Source organism: Monodon monoceros, unplaced genomic scaffold, assembly GCF_005190385.1.
Source record: "Monodon monoceros isolate NGI ecotype Baffin Bay Population unplaced genomic scaffold, NGI_Narwhal_1 Super_Scaffold_13, whole genome shotgun sequence".
NCBI lineage: Eukaryota > Metazoa > Chordata > Mammalia > Artiodactyla > Monodontidae > Monodon > Monodon monoceros.
In genome coordinates this window covers 3,854,647-3,874,767 of record NW_021703769.1, presented here as the reverse complement: position 1 = coordinate 3,874,767, position 20,121 = coordinate 3,854,647, and the positions used below count along the sequence as shown (strand labels likewise).

The 20,121-nt window shown below is 46.5% G+C and overlaps 1 protein-coding gene across 1 annotated transcript in view; it reads left to right on the top strand.

The window, feature by feature from the left end:
* Nucleotides 1–18,515, top strand: part of ZNF831 (zinc finger protein 831) — a 148,743-nt gene extending 130,228 nt beyond the window's left edge. Inside the window, exon 5 of the mRNA XM_029221261.1 lies at nucleotides 18,383–18,515. Within this exon, the coding sequence (XP_029077094.1) occupies nucleotides 18,383–18,510 (128 nt within the window). The 3' untranslated portion in view covers nucleotides 18,511–18,515. The remainder of the gene's footprint in view (nucleotides 1–18,382) is intronic.
* Nucleotides 18,516–20,121: the final 1,606 nt, after the last annotated feature.

Below are 20,121 nucleotides of genomic sequence, written 5' to 3'. Positions count from 1 at the left end.
AAGTACAAGTTTGCTTATCATCCTAATTGCACTTATTTATTTAGAACAGCAAAGTCCTCTTGAGACGACAAATGTGCTTTCCGCCAAAATTCTGCAGCTGAAGGTGTAGACCGGATCGTGTAATTAACTGGATTCCGTCGCTAGAATGCAGGCTTCCCTTTGCTTCCGTTTGCAGGCGTGAAAAGTCCCAGAACCGGCCTTGCCAGGTGAAGCTTCCATGCGTTTTAGCCTGCGGGGACGGGACCTCGTAGGCCGGCCCTGCAGGCCCTCAGTTTTTTCATTGGCTTTTGACGTCAGGAAGATGTCCCTTTGCACACAGCCATCTCTTCCGTTGAATCTGGACAGCTTTGAACATTCATTACACCACAGAATTGGGCTCTGCTTTTTGCCAAATTGTTATTTCTCAAAGCTTATTTAGACAACATCTGGCCTCCGTTTTGGTTGATGTCAGGATTTTCTCCTGAGGCCCCTGCCTTGCTTCCCCAGCTGTCTAAGGCTACTTCTAACCATGAAATCTTATTCATAATCTACTGTGAGACAGAACAAAGGCACCACAGCTACAGAACCTCCTCAGAAGTCAAACGCATCACTACCCCTCGCCCAATCTTTCCCCGCAATGCTTCTCTGTTTCCCAGAAAATGTACCGGTATTTCTGACTCTGGGGAAATGCACCCATGGCAAAAACCAAATCTGAAAGTCTCAGAGCTGACTGCACTCTTTTGCACGTCAGCCTTTAATTTCATTACCCCTGCTTTGTCTGGAATTTTTTTTTTTTTTTTAATCCCCTGACACAATTTTCCAGAGACTTTCCGCACCTCTTTCCCATCCCAAACACACACACTTTGCAGAAGGAGGCAGGACTGCGCTCAAGAGAATACGTCAGGCAATCCAAGGAAACAATCGTATATTCCTCAATGACACGTGAAAAGGGTGAATTTAAAGTACTTTAGCCAATGCAGGAAAACAAAAACAAACAAACAAAAAACCCCAGCAAGACCCATGGACCCATATGTCAGATTTGTACATGGATTTGATCAAATCGAGGGATGACCCAGAGGTCCTGCCTGGATGAACCCATGCCAACGTACACTTAAAAACTGACTTTTCAAGGAAATCTAAGGGACTGATACAGAATAAGTATTTAAGGCAAACAAAAAAGCCATGCACATAGGAAGTAATCTTGTTTCCTGTCCCTGGCAACTTCGTGGAGTGATTTACTCTTTAATATGTCTGAACATCAAAGGAATCCATTCATTTGAAATATTTTCCAAGATGTCATAAAATAACGTTTCTCTTCCGAACAAAGCCCGAGTTGGCACAGAAGCTTTCATTTGTATAGCTATTGGCATTTAAAATTAAAATTCCCCTCCAGAGAGAAAAACTGCTCAAAGAGAGCTTGTGTCTGTTCAAAGGCCAGGCAAGTTCAAAAATTATAATTCAAGTGACCCCAAAGCGAAGGAGGTGACACCTACCAAGGGAATCAGTCACACATCAGCCGAGATGCTTTTCCGGCTTCGAAGGGCAGGGTATGCCAAGAGGAGTATTTTCTCGCCTGGGGGTGAAGAGGTCGTCCCTCCTAGGAAATCAGCACCTGTTGGAACGCTCCACCCAGAGAAACGTATTCTATAGCAACATGGTGTGGTTTGATCGCCCCGGGCCGCAGCCGCATCTGGACAGTCTCTGCTTATCATTCACGGAAAGCAGAAGCTAGCAATTAGTACTGGATTTAAATAAAAACATCAAAGCCCGCCTGGCATTTGTGCCCCCCTCCTTCATTTCCATGTAACCTTTCTTCCCTGGCCTTTCTCCTGGCACTTGTTTAAAATGAGAGATTCGGAACATCTCTTTCACTTGAAACTTGCATTATGTTTCAAACCCCCGCCTCCCCGCTTCCTAAAACTGCCTTTGAAAAAACTACAGAGAAGCCCAGACATCCGTCCAGCAGTGTGGACCCACCCCATTCCAAGTGCCTCGCTTGGTGCTGGGCGTCGCAGGGCAGCATTACAGCGGCCATTAAGACAAGGATCGTATTTCAGGGTCCCCTCTCCGGGGGGCTTCACCTCCCCTTTCAAGAGACGGTGTGGAGAATGCAGAGCAGCTCACTGCAGACCAGTTATGCTTTGCAGAGGAGCTGGGAGGAGAGAGAAATGACTTGCCCTAATTACTCTTTCAAAGAGTCACCCTCTGCCCTTGGACTACAGGGCTCTGAAAAAAAAAACTTACTTGGCCACTCTTGTCATCAGTAACTTTTGGGGCCGGGGGAGAGGATTCCCCCCCCCCCGCTTTTTAATTTATTTTTTAATGGTGTAAAATATAGATAACATAAGATTTACCATTTTAATTATATTTTAGTGTACAGTTCTGTGGCATTAAGCAAAATTCACATTGTCGTTCAGCCATCACCGCCACCATTGGACCATTTTTTTTTAATCGAAGTATAATTGGTTTACAATGTTGTGTTAGTTTCTAGTGTATAGCAAAGTGATTCCGTTTTAGATTCTTTCCAGATTCTTCTTCAGATTCTTTTCCATTACAGGTTATGTTACAAGATAGTGAAGATAGGTCCCTGTGCTGTACAGTAGGCCCTTGTTATTTATTTATTTTATATACACTAGTGTGTATCAGTTAATCCCAAGCTCCTAAGGTATCCCTCCCCCACTTTCCCCTTCGGTAAGCATGTTTGTTTTCTATGTCTGTGAGTCTGTTTCTGTTTTGTAAATAAGTTCACTTGTATCATTTTTTAGATTTCACATATAAGTGATAGCATGTAATCTCTGACTTACTTCACTTAGTATGATCGTCTCTATGAGAATCCATGTTGCTGCAAAAGGCATTATTTCATTCTTTTTTATGGCTAGTATTTCACTGTGTGCATGTACCACACCTCCGTTAACCATTCCTCTGTCAGTGAACGTTTAGGTTACTTCCACGTCTTGGCTACTGTAAGTAGCACTGCTACAGACATAGGGGTGCAGGTAACTTTTCAAATTAGAGTCTTCTCGGGATACGTGCCCAGGAGTGGGATTGCTGGGTCGTACACCGCTGGAACGTTTTTCATCTTGCGAAACTGAAACTCTGTGCCCATTAAATACTAACTCCCCTTTCCTCCCCACTCGTTTGAGCACCGCAGCCGCAGGCACCCACCGCTCTACTTTCTGTCTCTAGGAATTAGACTCCTCTCAGCTCTTCATATAAATAGAATCTGGCACTATTTTCCTCTTGTTACTGGCTTATTTCACTTAGCAAAATGTTTTCAAGATTCATCCCTGTTGCAGCATGTGTCAGAGTTTCCCTCCTTTTTCAGGCTGAATAATATGCCTCTGTATGCAGTATGTACCGCATTTTATGTATCCATTCCACCATCAGTGGGCATTTGGGTTGCTTCCACTTTTTGGCTACTGTGAATAGCACTGCTATAAACATGGGTGTACAAATATCTGTTTGTGTCCCTGCTCTCAATACTTAGTTTCTGTTTTCAATAGTAGCCATCTTATTGGGTGTGAATTGACATCTCACTGTGGTTTTGATTTGCATTTCTCTAATGATTAGTGATGCTGAGCCTCTTTTCATGTGCTTATTAATCGTTTGTACTTCTTTTTTTCCTTTGGAGAAATGTCTATTCAAGTCCTTTGCCACTTTTGAATCTGTTTCTTTGTGGTTGAGTTTTAGTATTCTCTACATATTTTACGTATTAGTTCCTTATCAGATATGTGCTTTGCAAATATTTTCTCCCATCCTGCGTGTTGCCTTTTTACTCTGTTGATCGTGTCCTTTGATGCACAAATGTTTTTAATTTTGATGAAATCCAACTTGTTTGGTTTTTCTATTGAGTTATAGCTGACATACAATATTATATTAGTTTCAGGTACACAACATAGTGATTCGATATTTTTATACATTATGAAATGATCACTGCAGTGAGACCATCTATCACCATACCAAGTTGTTACAATATTATTGACTCCATTCCCTATGTGTCCATTACATCCCCATGGCTCATTTATTTTTTCGCTGGGAGTTTGTACCTCTTAATCCCCTTCACCTTTTTTGTCAATCCCCCCTCCCCCTCCCCCCTCCCCCTCCCCCTCCCCTCTGGCAACCACCAGTTCTTTCTCTGTATTATGAGTCTTCTTCTGTTTTGTTTTGTTTGTTCCTTTGTTTTGTTTTTTTGATTTCACATGTAAGTGAAATCATACTGTATTTGTTTTTTCTCTGACTTATTCCATTTAGCATAATACCATCCAGACCCATCCATGTTGTCGCCAATGGTGAGGTTTCATTTTTTATGTCTGAATAATATTACATTGTGTATATATATACCACATCTTTTTATCCATTCATCTATGGATGGACACTTAGGTTGCTTCCATATCTTGGCTATTGTAAATAATGCTGAAATGAACACAGGGGTGCATGTACCTTTTAAAATTAGTGTTTTTGTTTTCTTTGAATAAATACCCAGAAGTAGAATTGCTGGATCATATGGTAGTTCTAATTTTTGGCTTTGAAATGCAAGTCAAAACCACAGTGAGAAAGCACCTCACACCTGTCAGAATGGCAATTATCAAAAACAGCAGGAAACACCAAGCGTTGGTGAGGGTGTGGAGAAAAGGGAGCCCTGGTGCACTGCTGGTGGGAATGAAAATTGGTGCAGCCACTGTGGAGAACAGTATGTTTCTTCTTTTTGTTCCTTGTGCCTTTGGCGTCATATCCAAGAAATCATTGCCAAATCCCAAGTAATGAATTTTTTCCCCTAGCTTTCTCCTAAGCGTTTTATAGTTTTAGCTCTTAGGTTTAGGTCCTTGAACAGTTTTGAGTTAAGTTTTGTACATTGTGTTAGGTAAGGGTCCAACTTTATTTTTTTATATGTGGATTTCCAATTTTCCTGGTACCGTATGTTGAAAAGGCTGTCTCTTCCTCATTGAAGGACCTTGCCACCCTGGTTGAAAATCATTTGCATATATATACAAGGGTTTTCTTCTGCACTTGCATTCATAACTTTTCCTGTATTTATGCATTATTTGAATTTGCCGTGTTCTAACAGCATCTGTGTGATCCTGGTTTCCTATATAGTAGTTCCACTAGATTATAAAATGCTTAACAACAGTTAAACAGGTTTTCTCAGTATTTTGTTTCTTTGAGTTGCCTGGTGGCTTTCTTTTTTATTTGGGAGATTGTCCGGATCAATGTAGTCAGGTGCGCATATTGACCTAAGTGACCTGGTGGGTGGGTGTACATTGATCCCGACTTGAAACTTGACCCCCACCCGCAGGCATTTCATAGGTCACTTATGCAGAATTCGAATGATTTTGTACCACAAGCCTTCTCCTCCAGCTAGTGAGCACCTCGGCAATACCCTGCCCATTGCTCACGTCTCAAGAAGTTTTGTTGAGTAAACAGATGAGCTGGTGGGTAAATGGTGTTGGGAATATGGGAGTGACCACGGATGTCTGGATCTGTACCCTCCTGCCCTTATCAGTGGGGAGAAGTGGCCCAGTTGGGTTGAATCACAGCTAGATTCTCTTCTCTGTCCTCTTTTCTGGATCTTCCAGCTCTAAACTTTGGATCTCCCCAGGTCTCAATCTCCAGATGTCTTCTTGGTCCACATTTATTTCCAAGATGAGCTGATCCTGAAAGCTTTACATGCAATCCATCTGCTGACAACTCCCAAATTCAAATCTTCAGACTGTAGTTGAGTCTCTGAGCCTTTCTGCTTCTCAGTCTCATCTGTAAAACAGGGATAAAATGACCTTCCTTGCTGCTGTGTATTATCCACATTGTCTGTCAATATGCAGCACCTAGCAGGTGCCCAGCAAGTGGCAAGCATTATGTTTAGTTTCTTTATTAAGTTTCAGCTATAGGAAGCCCCCAAGACCAATTCTAATAAGGAATACTTGGGGGGAAAATGAAAGCAAGAATTAAAATATTGTAGATCCTAGCATCTCCTGGCTGTTCTTAAGTGATAGAGGGGTGGGTAGGAGGTCCCAGGGCTGGACGGAGGCCCTCCCAGGACTCTGGGTTACAGAGTTGGCCTCCAAGATAACTCTTCTCTCTTTTTCATCCACAAAAACTTTTCTATAGGAAATGTGCTTTGAGTTTGAAGTAGAGATGAGGGATGGAATAAAAGAAAGAAACTAGTTGAGTGCTAAGGGAAAGGACTTTGGGGTGTGACCCTCTAATCTTGGGGTATAGGGGCTGCCCACCCCTTAGTTTCAGTTTCTGAAATGGCATGAAAAATTCTCTTCACTCAGAATTCCACGCATTCCAAAACACGTCTGCATCCACTCCCTCTTCCTAAGTTTCAGGCCAAAATCCTCGAGGGCATTTTGAGTCCTTTCCCTCACTGTTCTCTTGCTTCCCAAATTCAATATCACAAAATCCAGTTGGCTCTGCCCCCAGAATATTTTCTGAACCTGATTTGACCATGATTCTTTACTGCCACCACCCTGATCTCAGATTAAGCCATCATCATCTCCTGTTTGGTCTGTTCAAGCCTCTTAACTGGGCTCCGTGCTTCAGTCCTTGAAATCAAAAATCTATTCCTTACCTGCTGCTAGAGGGCCAAGAGCCACAGAGAATTATTCTCAGGCCTGGAAACCTAATGGAAGTTGCCCTGATGGATTTCTAACTTGCTTGGGACCAGTGACCCCTTTATTTCCCACAGTTTCTCCTTTTCGGAATGGCAGTGTCTGTTCCTATACCTGTCCCACCATTGTATTCTGGAAGCAGATAACTTGTTTCCTAGGGCACAAGTAAGCAGGTGGAAAATAATTTTACCCTGGGATAGATCATAACCAATGTCTCATCCACGCTGATTTAGATGGTGAGACGCTGGACTTTTGAGTTGTTGATATTTAGATGAGATTTGGGACTAGAGTTGATGCTGTAATGGGTTGAGATTTGTGGGGAATTGGGGTTGGGGTGAATATGTTTTGCACGTCAGATGGAGCCAGAGGCCAGTAGTGGGTTGACTGGTAATGCTCCCCAAAAGACATGTCCCCAGGGAAACTGTGAGGGTGACCTAATTTGGAAGAAGGGTTTTTGCAGATATAATTAAGAGATGAGATCATTCTGGATTAGGGTGGACCCTGAGTCCAATGACAAGTGTCCTTTTAAGAGGCTTGATTCCACCCTTGCTGGTCTTTGCACAACTGCTTTGCTTGTGAGCAACTGGACCTGGGAAGTTGAGGGGCAGCTGGTGCCTGCAGCAACCCTCATAAGGTCTGGTGGCATTGTCATGGGGTCCTATTGATGCCACCTTGCATGTTCCCAGCCTCTGCTCCCAAGACGGTGCCCTTGGCAAGTCAGTTCTGGCTGGAGACAGGCACACAGGTCCCCAAGCCCAGGGGATTCCCGCCTTCTCCTCCAGAGGAGGGGCTGGGTTGTCTTATCTTTAACATAAACCCCAGATACCAGAGCACGTCTTGACACCAACCACTCCTTGTTCACATATTTTCAATGTCAGCTCAGTTCTGCAAACTTACCTGATGAGTTTCAGTTGGGCACCATCACCTGCCAGGTACTGTGTGATGCTGAGGCCATGAAGGTGACAATGACACGGTCCTCACACCAAGGAGCTCGCCTTCCATTAGCGGGGACATGCCAGGGCAAGACCGCTACTGCAGAGGAGGGAGTGTGAGAATCTGATGAAAAGCCTGGGTTTGGTGTCAGACAGACCTGAATTCTGGCTCCGGTGCCTCCGTTTTTTGGTTTATTTTTTTCAGCTTTCTGACCTAAGGCCAGTTACTCGATCTTTCTGTGCCTCAGTTTCCCAGATAGCAAAAAAGGGATCATATGGATATCTACCCCATGGCTGACATGAAGATCAAATGAGAAGAGGTAAGGGAAGAGCTTAGCCTGGTGACTGGTACATAGCGGAGAATCAGTAAATGGTAGCTTTTAATCTTAATAATAAGTTATGATTTGTACTCAACTCGGCAGAAACCCACCTCCTGGGTTTCACGTCTGGCCATGCAGAGGGTAAACTGTATCCCCTCCTGTGCTTGCATCATACTCAGTATCACTGCAGTGGAAAGCTGCTCCAGAGATGCATTTTGGGAGCAAAGAAGAATTTTGGGGTTTGAGATGGAGCTTCTGGAGTTGTCTCCAGACTGTGTCCTGTGGTGCCCCTAGGTCTCCTGGAAACAGACACGATACATCGAAGTTTTCAACTTTATAAATAATCCCTACACTTTGCAAAAGGAGTGATTCCAGGGTTGCTTTCGCACCAATGTCTGGGCGTGCCTGGCTCGGGTTCCACTGCTACGTGGTCAGCAAGGCGCTCTCACGGGGAATCAAGGCTTCCTGGGTGATGGGAACAGAGGGTGGTGGCAGCACTTCACCCCGGCAACACCCAGGCAGCCCTTTGGAATGAACAGGGCGTGGGCCTCCCTGGCCACACCCTCACCCAGGATCAATCAGCTCCCTGTGAGGCCGGCCTGGCCTTTGCCCAGAAGGACACCGGGTGGAAATTCCCAGGGCCCATCTATCTCCGCCAGGTGCTTGGAGCTGCTCTCCCATTGGCTGCCCAGACCTGCTCATTTGCATGGTAGGGATGTTCCCTCTCACCTGTTCTCCCCTCACCAACACTGGGCGCTTTCCCAGGAGGTCTTCTCTGATTCCTCAGACCAGTCTGGCTTGCCCTGTTCTAGCAACTTGGGCTCATCCCTTGCAGCTGTCGTCAAAGTTGTCACCTTGCTTTTGTTGGACTGATGCTTCCTGCCCCACTGAAGTCTAAACTCCGGGAGGGACGGGACAGTGTCTGAGACAAGGGAGCATTCATAGTGAGTGCCAGAGAAATAAACGTTGAGCCACCCCCCCAGCAGGCAGGCTGTGGGTCTTGGTTGTTAACACCGTCACCGTCATAATTGCAGCAAAAATAAAGCAGCTTAGGGTTGTCAAGGTATGATGAGTTATCGTTGCACAAAGCGCCATCTCACTTAAAATCCTCCCGATCTTGCTGCGAGCCGGTTAGGGGTCATTCTTGCCTCCGTTTCTCCAAGGACGATACAGGTCTGGTGCTCAGAGCCAACACTTTGAGTGGCATCTGAACTAGTGCTGGGATGCTGACGCCCTCGCCCACAGCTACCCTGCAGGTGTGCCCAAGTGGGGCGAGTGAGAGAGTCTTAGACGGTGCAGGGAACATGACATTGACACTAATCACCTCCTGATAAGGCCACTCCTGAGTTCTATTTCAATCCTGATTGCCTCCAAGACAGTCAGTATCTCTTTGCCAATAGCATAGCCTGGGCACCTCCCTAACACTTGCTCACTTCCCTTTTCTGCAGAAAGAGGGCCAGCCAGGAGCTGAGAGTCTTTGGCACACGATCAGGTCTGGTTAGATGTTGCATGATGCTGTTTTGTGCTTTCATTAGGTTTCATTTTATAGTTCCTTTCTCTTTATGGCCCATGAGACTGGCGTCTGTGTAGCTGATGCCATCTCTCTAAAGCAAAAACTTTGAGGAAAAAAAGTTACAGGGAAAAAGGAAGAGATGGAGTGACTAATGGTAGGGGAGTCCCCAGCTAGGGCAAGAATCGTGGTGGTGGAGTGTGTGTGACAGCCCTGCTGCAGGGATCACATCTGAGAACCAGCCTTGCATCTTCTGAACGCCCATCACCCACACAGACTGCGGGACACGACTTAGCCCTGATTGCATTGTGCTCGAACAATCCCCTGTCTTTTCCTTCATCTCCCTGGCAGATCACAGGCTTTTAAAGTGCAAAGACTGTGTCACACTTCTGCCTGCCCCTGGGCCCCAAGCACGATGCTCCTGAGTTGCCGGTGATGGATGGATTCCTCTCTCCTGGGTTTAACAGTGATCACATGACTGTTACCTGAATTCAGCATTTGACACGAATTAATCATTTATTCATGGTATCGAGGAAAAGGCAGACAGGGCTCAGAATTTTCTTACCACCAGACTTTCCAGGCATCTCATTCCTTCCGGAGCTATGGTAGCCACAGCAGGGAATGGGGACAGCTGGTTTACCGTAGGAAATTTGAGCTGCTGAGAAGGTTAGAGAACATGGGAGGGGATGAAACCTTTCTAGAAAACTCAACGTGTAACCAGCTCTGGTCAAATATGTACATATTTATATCTCAGTTTCTTCTATAAAACACTAACCCCAGTAGGGATGGTGATGACTGTTGCCAGAATGCTCCATCAATTAGAAAATATTGATGTTCCAGGCAAAGACACAGACCCACCACCCTAGAACAGGAAGTCTTGGCCGTCCATGTGCAGGTCTGACTCAGGTGAGGCTGACCCAGTGCCTCAGGTGATGTCACCGTGGACCTGCTTCTCTCAGTGGCCCCATCCTATCTTCCATGGAGGCGGCTTCTCTTCCCCAGAAGCCCCAGCAGTATTGCCTGATTCATCACTGGCTCTGCTTGGGTCACGTGCCCACCCCTGAACACATCGCCTCTCCAGAGGGTGGGGTGCCTTGGTTGGGTTTTAAAGGCAAACAGGCCTGGATTAAATCCTGACGCCCCTCTCTCCCGCAACCGTGAGACCTTTGGCAAGTCACTTCCCCACGCTGTCTCAGTTTCCTCCCCTGTGAAATGAGGATATAACCACTCACAGATGAAATGCTGGTACCCACGTGGCAGCGCTGTCACGAGGATTAAAGGAGAGAATGCACAGAAGGTGCCGAGTGCATTTGGGGAGATGCTACTCCAGGCCCTGGAGTACCTACTGAAGCCCCAGCGATGAACAGGGAGACGTGGTCCATGCCTTCCAGCAAGGCCACGGGGGCACCAGACACTCACCAGGTCATCACAGAAATGGGCATTTGGTCACAACTCTGAAGAACACTATAAGGGACAAATCGGGAGTCTCCCCAGGAGCATCAAGAACGGGAGACCCGGGCTTCCCTGGTGGCGCAGTGATTGAGTGTCCGCCTGCCGATGCAGGGGACACGGGTTCGTGCCCCGGTCCGGGAGGATCCCACATGCCGCGGAGCGGCTGGGCCCGTGAGCCATGGCCGCTGAGCCTGCGCGTCCGGAGCCTGTGCTCCGCAACGGGAGAGGCCATGACAGTGAGAGGCCCGCGTACCGCAAAAAAAAAAAAAAAAAAGAATGGGAGACCGCACTCAGCTTAAACGGGGAGGGGAGTGAGCCGCCCTGGATCCGGGCTCGGAAGGCAGATCAGATGATACTGTGGAGAGTAACTAACAGTCTGGACCTGCTGCCCTTCCTGGAACATGCCAAGTTCATTCTCGCCGTGCTGTTCTGTCTGTCTGGAACGTTCTCCCGTGTCTTCGCATGGCGTGGCTTTCTCCTTCAGCTCTGGGTCTCTGCTCAAATGGCACGTCCTCAGAGCAACCTCCCTCTCCACTCCGTTCGAAACGGGGCCCCTCTGATAAACCATAATGGAAAAAAATATGAAAAAGAATATATGTATATATATACACACATACATATGTATCACCGCGTCACTTTGCTGTAAGGCAGAAATTAACGCAGCATTGTAAATCAACTATACTTCAATAACATTTAAAAAATAAAAATAGTAAAAGAAATGGGGGCCCCCTCCCTACCCTCTCTGTCACTTCTACTCCTTCACCTCATGCATTTTTCTTCATAGAACTTATCCCAACCCAAATCCATATGAATTAATCATTTGTATGTTCATTGGTTATCGTCTTTCTCTGATAGCCTGCAGGCACCACGGGAGCATCCATCTCATTCAAGTCCTAACGTCAGTATCTAGAATAGTATCTGGTTCCTGACAGTTGCTTCACAAACGGTTGTTGAATGAATAAAGGAACACACTTAGGACCCTTTTAAATTCACTTTCACTGTGACACCCGTGGACATCTCTGGGAACTAAGAGTTTAATCCTAAGGTTAAAAAAAGCAAACTGTTTCCATTTCCTCCCCCAATTCATCACCACGTCCCGGCTGGAGAGTTTGCTGCATCTCAGAGCTCTTCATCTCTGAGAAGGTATCAGGTTAAATCCTGGCCTCTCTGGATTTCTGAACTTGAGTTATGACTTCCAGACTCAGTTCATTACTCTTTTGTTTAACTGGTGTCCAGCTGCGGCGGCTTCTCTTGTCTTTTAGAAGGAAAGCGTTTTTATAGGAGAAAATGTGGAGCTCGTTCAAAACGCGATTGTGAAATTTCTTTCAGAAGAAGGTGCATCCGTGCCATAACTTGAGTTCTGTGGAGTCCCTTCTTTATTCTAACTTTGGAAAGTTCCAGAATCAGGCAGCCCCTTAGGATTCTGTCCCGCCCGCACCCCCCCCCCCGAAAACTTCCTCTTCCTCCCATTTGTTTTCATGTCCCTCTCACCCTTCGTTTCCTTACTTCTCTTGGAAGTTTGGACGGTTCCCCAGGTGTACAGGAGACTTAGATGAGGAGAAAAGTGCTTGATACACAAGGGAACTTAGGCAAATGGAATAGATCTTTTTTTTTCTCTGACCCTGGGAACAAAAGTTTAAAGATTTCCATCTAAGGAAGTAAAGCTAGCTGTTTGGAGGAGAAAAAAACCCAAACTTCAAGAACAGTGAATCACCTGTAGTCTGTAAATTCCTCTATTTGTAATCGCCAATTCTGATGTTTGGCAACATTGGCAACTTAGGTTTGGAGCCCAAGGTCGTGTCCGACTCAGCTGACTTTTGCAGATTTCTCAGGGTCAATTTTACCTACCATTTTAGGCGTGTTGGAGGATTTAAGTTCCTGCCTGTGGTTGGTTGCTAAGGGGTCCAATTCTTCATGCCTCCCTTACCATGCCCTTGACCCTGTAACCTTGTAGTGTCCTCCCCAGTCTTGGGCTTGCCAAGGGAGTGGCTTTGGCCAATGAGATGCTCACAGATGTGGCAACAACAGAGGCTTGAGAAGGGTCAGCGCATCGGGTTTTCTCTCTCTGGAGCCCCTTCTACTGCCATAGGAAGGACATGGCTGGGCTGGGCTGCTGGAGGGTGAGAACCACGCGAGCAGAGCTGAGTCATTTTTGTTGTCTCAGTGAAGGTCACCCTGGCCCCCCAGCAGTCGGATGACCACTGGATAGATGAGTGAGATCAGTACGATTGCAGAGCTGCTTAGCCAATGAGTGCTTCCTGGACCGATTTTTACAGTTACTACACATACTATTGTGTCGCTAGGTAATGAAAACGCCACCCTCAGAGAACTTCCAATCGATCGGTAAAGTCTGCACACAGCGGTAATTATTACAGCTACTACCACAGCTGGATAACATGTGTGAAATGCTTATTTATTTTGCGCCAGGCCCTATATTCAATGCTTTACCTATAGTCTCTCATTGAATCCATAGAGCAGCCCTACTAGATGACTACTACTTTTATCCCCATTTCAAAGATGAGGAAGCTGAGACTCAGAGAGATGGAGTGACCTGGCCAAGGTCACACAGCTAGGCAAGGTTAGGGGGCGTCAGGATTTCAGTTAGGTGCCGTTCAGTTCCAAGCCCCGCAAGTGTTACCATTTGGCTTGACTGCAAGTCTAAATGTTTCAGCAGCTCTAAGAGATTCAGAAGGTATTCCCTTTAAACATGCAAATCAGGTAGAACTTTCTAGAAGGGGCAGCATTTGGGCTTTAAAGCGGCTTTGGGCAGGATCCGTGCCGTGAGGTGAAGGGAATGGAGGAAAGTTTTGCGAATATTTTTATTCCGCATACAGATCAAGGCGTCTGACAGCTGCTGGAATCAAGCTTCCCAAATGCAGTGATTGGTTGCCTTTGGTGGACATGGGAACTTACCCCTCTGTGAGCTTTAGACGGCTACAGTTTGTGAGAAATTCCTCTGATAAAAGTCAAGGCTACTTCAAGGCAGGTAAAAGGGGCAGGTGTGTTTGTGGCATGTTGACTTAACTTGTTCAAAAGTATCTCGCCCATTAATCTGCTGGGATGCCTGAAATTCCCACCTTTAGGTAAAGCATTGGAGGTAAGTTGAGAGTGGGTATGTGAGACAGTGGTCTGGGTGGAGGCTCTTAGGAGGGGGTGGGAAAGGTATGAGTTGGAGACATTGCTGAAGGAAAACAGACACTGAAATGTAGACCAGAGATTCCCAAACTAAATCTGCTTCTGCCAAGGGCTGAGGCTGGAAAAGGTGGAGTCTCTGTGCCCTTCCATCAGGCAACGGTCTCTCTATGGTTTGATGCTTGTGACAGGCAACCACGAGGCTCTGGGCTGGCACTGCATCTGATGGTTGTATAACATGCTGCTTCACGGTTCAGCTAGCTCTCCCAGCCCCTCCTGTGCAGTTCCTGCTACCACAAGAAATGGTTTTAGAACAGGCACTCATGTCTTTCGCCTGCTGGAAGTATGGAACATCAGATGTTCTAAAAAGTTTAAAATATTTATTTTGGTAGTCCTTCTCATTCCCAACCAAGTCAACCAGCATGACGTCTTGCTACTCTGTCTTGACGCAACCACCAGTAGCCACATCTACTGCCAGCTGCTACCCACTGATGCCTCACCCCTGCATCAGTTGTCTTGACAACTGACTCCCATTTCACAATGAGTTAAGACAAAATATATCAGTATGAATTTGACTGCCAGTGGCAGAAACCTAATTTGAACTGGCTTAAACAAAGATGGGAATGTAGTGGCTGATGTAGGTGAAAAGTCTAGTGTACCATGTTGGACCCGGGGCTCAAGACTTAGTCTCATCTCCCTACTTCCACTTTGTACTTCTGCTCTTTCCATATTGGCTCCATTCTTGGACAGACTTTTTTTCCCTCATGGTGACAAGATGGCTGCCAGCACCTCTAAGCTTCCATCTGGCCCTTTCAGCACCTCCGTGGAAAAAGAGAAGAGTGTCCCACTCAAAGTCCCAGAACTGAATCCCATTGGCTCTGATAGGGCTGGGCTTAGCTCACGGGCTTATATCTGAACCAATCACTGTATTCAAGGTTGTGTTAATTTCCTCTTGCTGCTGTAACAAATGACCACAAACATAGTGGCTTTAAAACAAAGCAAGTTTATTATCTTACAATTCTGGAGGCCTGCCTATCTCAAATATGATGTGATGCTCTGATTGGATAATCCAGAGACACAAGCCTGGTCTTGCAGCCCCACCCAAACCATATAGTGTGTGGAGAAGCTGTTTTCCAGGGGAAGATGTAGTCCAAACCAGAGCTGGAGGAACGGGATGGCCAAGGGGCAGCAACAGCAAGCATCCATAACAGAAAACACAGGAAAGAACTCTTTTAAACAAATTTTTTTAGACTCGCTGTCAGATTTCTTTTGGGGATCGACTAATTTCTTTTAGCCCTTGAGCACATGGAATTGGCAGGGCTGAAGTTTGGAATGCACTGTGGTAATTCTATTTCACTGAGAACTTGAAAAACAATTTATGTCGCTTTTAAAGCAAGGAATTTGGAGCCTGGTACCTCCTCCAGTGGATCCCAGTGACCACAGGAAGATGGGGAGGTGCACAGCTAAGACTTGGGCAGCGTGGAAAAGCACTTAATTATCTGATTTCTGGGCAAGTTCAGGGTTTCCACTGATGAGGCCAGGCGAGAGGAAGAAACTCCAGGATAGTGGAAAACTACATAACGTATTATGTTACTCTCACTTAAATCCCCTCATTTTAAGGGAAAACAATCTTCAAAAGAGTCATAAAGCACATGAAGAGGCATCTTGAGGGGATGCTTAGCTAGATAAATCACAATATTCTTAACAGCTGGATGTCTAGTCAAAATTTAAGCGAGAGGTACAGTCTCAAAGATACATCCACACATCTACCAGCTTGGAAAATGTTAACGAAAACTAAACAGGAGGACCCTAGCCATGCAGTTGGCTGAGTCGCAGAAGTGTCCTGATATATCCCTCCTCTTAGGGGGGCATTTGATGGCAGAGACAGCAAAGGGTGACTAAGGAGGGATGGAGGCTCGAGAGGGGGAGAAGGACCCTTCCTCAGTGTCCTCTGCCGGGGAGGCGAGCCGTCTCCATTCCTTCCCGTGACCTTTCATCAGAGATTATGGGAATAAAGAAACAAGACAAATGGAGGAGCAATGACTCGTCGATGACACACGGAGGAAAATGGGTGTGATTATAAACACAGGGTATGAGATCTAGAAGCAGCGCTGCCTAACGGTTAGGAACTGTGTCCCTGATATTGGATAGAACTGAATTTGAATACTGACTCTGTCACCTAACAGCTGTGTGATTGTAGAACATTCACTTTAACCTTTCTGAGCCTTCATTTTTTCATCTGTAAAATGAGGATAATGATAGTACAAATTGTGCTATCATAGGTCAAAACAATGATTAAAACCCTCACCACCAGCTTGTGAATTGTATGTTTGTTTCCTTTGCATACTGCATAGCCTGGAGCCCAGGAAGACTGGTAGTGCTCCAGCCAGGATTTTTTTTCAGGTGAAAGCGACAGAATCCGGAATCAACTTTAAAAAACTAGAAACTATGAGCTTTTACAAATGAAAAGTACAGGGAGAGTGTGGATTTCAGGCTCAGTTGGATCCAGTGGCTCAAATCAGGACACAACCCAGCTTCTCCAGCTCATCTCCATTTTTAAAACTTAAATTAATTTAGAAAGGAATTTATATTACTACCACACATGCCATAAGTGAAAGATAAATATAAATTTAAATGCAATGAAAACGATGTTACAAAGTCCTAAGTGGAACAACAAACCCCCCCAAACAATCCAATTAAAAAGTGGGCATAGGCAGGGCTTCCCTGGTGGCACAGTGGTTGAGAGTCCACCTGCCGATGCGGGGGACACGGGTTTGTGCCCCGGTCCGGGAGGATCACACATGCCGCGGAGCAGCTGGGCCCGTGAACCATGGCCGCTGAGCCTGCGCGTCCGGAGCCTGTGCTCCGCAACGGGAGAGGCCACAGCAGTGAGAGGCCCGCGTACCGCAAAAAAAAAAAAAAGGGCATAGGGGACTTCCCTGGAAGTCCCTGGTTAAGAATCTGTGCTTCCACTGCAGGGGGCGCAGGTTCGACCCCTGGTAGGGGAACTAAGGTCCTGCATGCCACGTGCTGTGGCAAAAAAAAAAAAAAAGATGGGCATAGGACTTGAATAAACATTTCTCCAAAGAAGACATATACAAATAGCCAATAAGCACACAAAAAGATGCTCAACATCAATAAGCATTAGAGGAAATGCAAATCAAAACTACAATGAGATACCCATTAGGATGGCTACTATTAAAAAAAAAAAAAAACCCAGAAAATAGCAAATGTTGGGGAGAGTACGAAAAAATTGGAACTCCTGTGCATTGTTAGTGGGAATCTAAGATGGTATAGCTACTGTGGAAAATGGTATGGTAGTTACTCAAAAAATTAAAAGTGGAATTACCTAATGACCCAGCAGTTCTACCTCTGGGTATACACCCAAAAGAACTGAAAGCAGAGTCTCAAAGAGGTATTTGTACACTCATGTTCAAAGAAGCTTTATTCACGTTGGCTAAAACATGGAAGCAACCCAAGTGTCTATTAACAGATGCATGGATAAGCAAAATGTAGTCTATCTATATGATGGAATATTATTCAGCCTTAAAAGGGAAGGAAATTCCGACACATGGATGAATGTTGAAGACATTATATTACGTGAAATAAGCCGGTCACAAAAGGACAAACCCCGTATGATTCCACTTACATGAGGTACTTAGGGCAGTCAAAATCAGAGACAGATTGAAGTAGAATGGTGGTTGCCAGGGGCCAGGGAGGGAAGGATGACGAGTTAATGTCTCACGGGTATAGCACTTCACTTTAACAAGATGAAAAGAGTTATGGACATGGGTGTTAGTGATGGTTGCCCGACATTATGAGTGGACTGAACTGTACACTGAAAAACGGTTAAGATGGTAGATTTTACATTATACGTATTTTAGCACAACAGCAACAAAAAAATGAGAAAAAATCCTAGCTAGATTCTGTGGCCTGCTCAAGGCTCTAAGCACAAAAATGTTAGATTGTTAGAACGTTAAAGACACATCCAACTGAGGAGCCTCCTGGGCGCAGTCAGAAGGACTGAAGGAGTGGAAAAGGGGAGACCTTTCTCACCTGTGCGTGGCTGCTGTTGAGTGTCATGGCAGGTACACCTCCATCATGGTCCTCAGGTTGCTGGAAGGACCAGTTAAAATTCTCACTCTTCTGACTCTCCAGCTGACCATACTCTCCTTCTCTCAACTAGATTAGAAGACTCTGAGGACGGGCCAGTGCCATGCTGGTATTCCGTAGCTACGCGTGCCTTGCAGGCTCATCCGGGTGGGGCAGGTTTTAGTCCAAGCTGTGGAAGGCAGCAGACTCACTGAGTGGTCCAAGAGCTCTGACATCTCCTGTGTCTGAATATACCAGGAAACTGCCCTCTACCCCTTTTCTCTTTTTAGCTGGTTAGTATACTGTATTTTCTATTTCTCCAGCCATCCCCCAATCCAGGATTTTTTCATTTTGTAGGCGATGAATATTTTAAGTCCAAGGAGAGAGATGATAACAAAGCGATCCAGACTCTAGCCCGGCAGGAGCAGAAGGTAATTCTAGTCTTGGACTTTTCTAATTTTCAAAACATGCAACACAGAAAATGAGGAAGAGGCCCCTGTAGAGTATTTGTCCTGTTTGGTGACAAATGACCTTAAAAGATGTTATCTTTCCCTCTCCACACCTTGACTTGGACTCAGGGACTGGGTAGGATGGAAGGGGGCTGGAGGTGATGGAGAAATTTAAGCCTCAGCTCAATTCTGGGGACTCGGGTACCTTTCTAGTTACCACAGCTCTATAAAAAATTGCCCAAAGCAGAGTGGTGTAGAACAACCATTTCTTATGCCCATGGGCTCTGTGGGTCCGAATGCACACAGGGCACAGAGCGGAGATGGCTAGTCCTCGGTTGGAAGTCTTCAAGGCTGGGGGCTCCAGTCACCTCAAGGCTCATTCATTCACACAGTGGTTGGCATGGACTGTTGTCTGCGAGGCCTCAGTTTCTCTCCTCAGTTTCTCTCTGGGCTTGCTTGGCCTTCCTCCCAGCATGGTAGCTGTGTCCAGAGGACCAGGATCCCAAGGGAGAGAGCCATGTGGGAGTTGTGCCACCTTTTATGACTTTGCCTCCAAAGGCACTCATGTCACTTCTGCTGCCTTCTATTTTTTCCAAGTGGGTCATTCAGGCTGAAGGGGAGTGGGGTGGTATTCGACTGTGTCTTTTGTGGGAGGAGTGTCAAAGGACTGGTGGACATGTTCAAGTCACCACAAGTACCCTGTGACATGAGGAGCGACTCCAGGGCCTCAGACCTGTTTATCTTCCTCTGTGTGGCCTGTGACTCCCTGCCCTGCCTGGGGTTTTCAGGGAACGCCAACTCCAATCCAGTCCAAGCTGATGGGGTAGGCAGTGGCCAAGAGGGAAGTGCCCGATGCCACCTGGAGCACTGCCTCTCTTTGCATCCTTCCCTCTGGTCGGGGAACTCTGGCCAGGGAGGGGCTCTAAGGGCTTCTTGGTGTGCTCAGAGGTCAGCAGTCCAGGGTGGAGTCCATGGGAAGCATTTATTCATTCATTCTTTCATTCATCGACAAATCTTTCTTGAGTACTTCCTGTGCCCAGGCACAGTTCTCAGCAAAGGGGGTGTTTAACAAGGAAATTAACCGACCCTCTCTCCTGTGGTGCTCAGGGCAGGAGACCAGTCTCAGGTGAGCTAGGAGCGCCTCCCACACGTGGGGTGAGAAGACCACGACTGGGAGAGGAACCTGCTTCTCACCGAAGCCACCTCCCCAGTGCAGGGGGCTGTGCGCAAGTCACGGACACCCCAGGACCGCTAGCTCCACTTCTTGGTTGACTTTGTCCCTGATTGCTGCCCAAACCCACCAGCTCTAAGCTCCCGGGAGAGGCGGGCAGACGCTGCCTGTGCCCGTGAGTCACGAGTGTAAAGTACGCCCAGGGCCTTGGCAGGCAGGTCTGTGCAAGGGTAAGGTGTCATTAGGTGAACGGTGAGAAATGCTGCTTTCCAGAGCCCCAGAGATAAGAGATAGGATTCAGGCGCAGCCTTTTCTCTCTCCCACTGAGCTGCGGTGGGAGCTGCAGGGTCCGGGCAGCGACGCGGCGGGGTGGGCGCGTGAGCGTGAGTGCGCGCGTGTGCGTGTGTATGCGAGTGTGTGCGCGCGTGTGAGTGTGGCCTTCCGGCAGCTGTCCCGGCCCCCACCCATCGCACCCG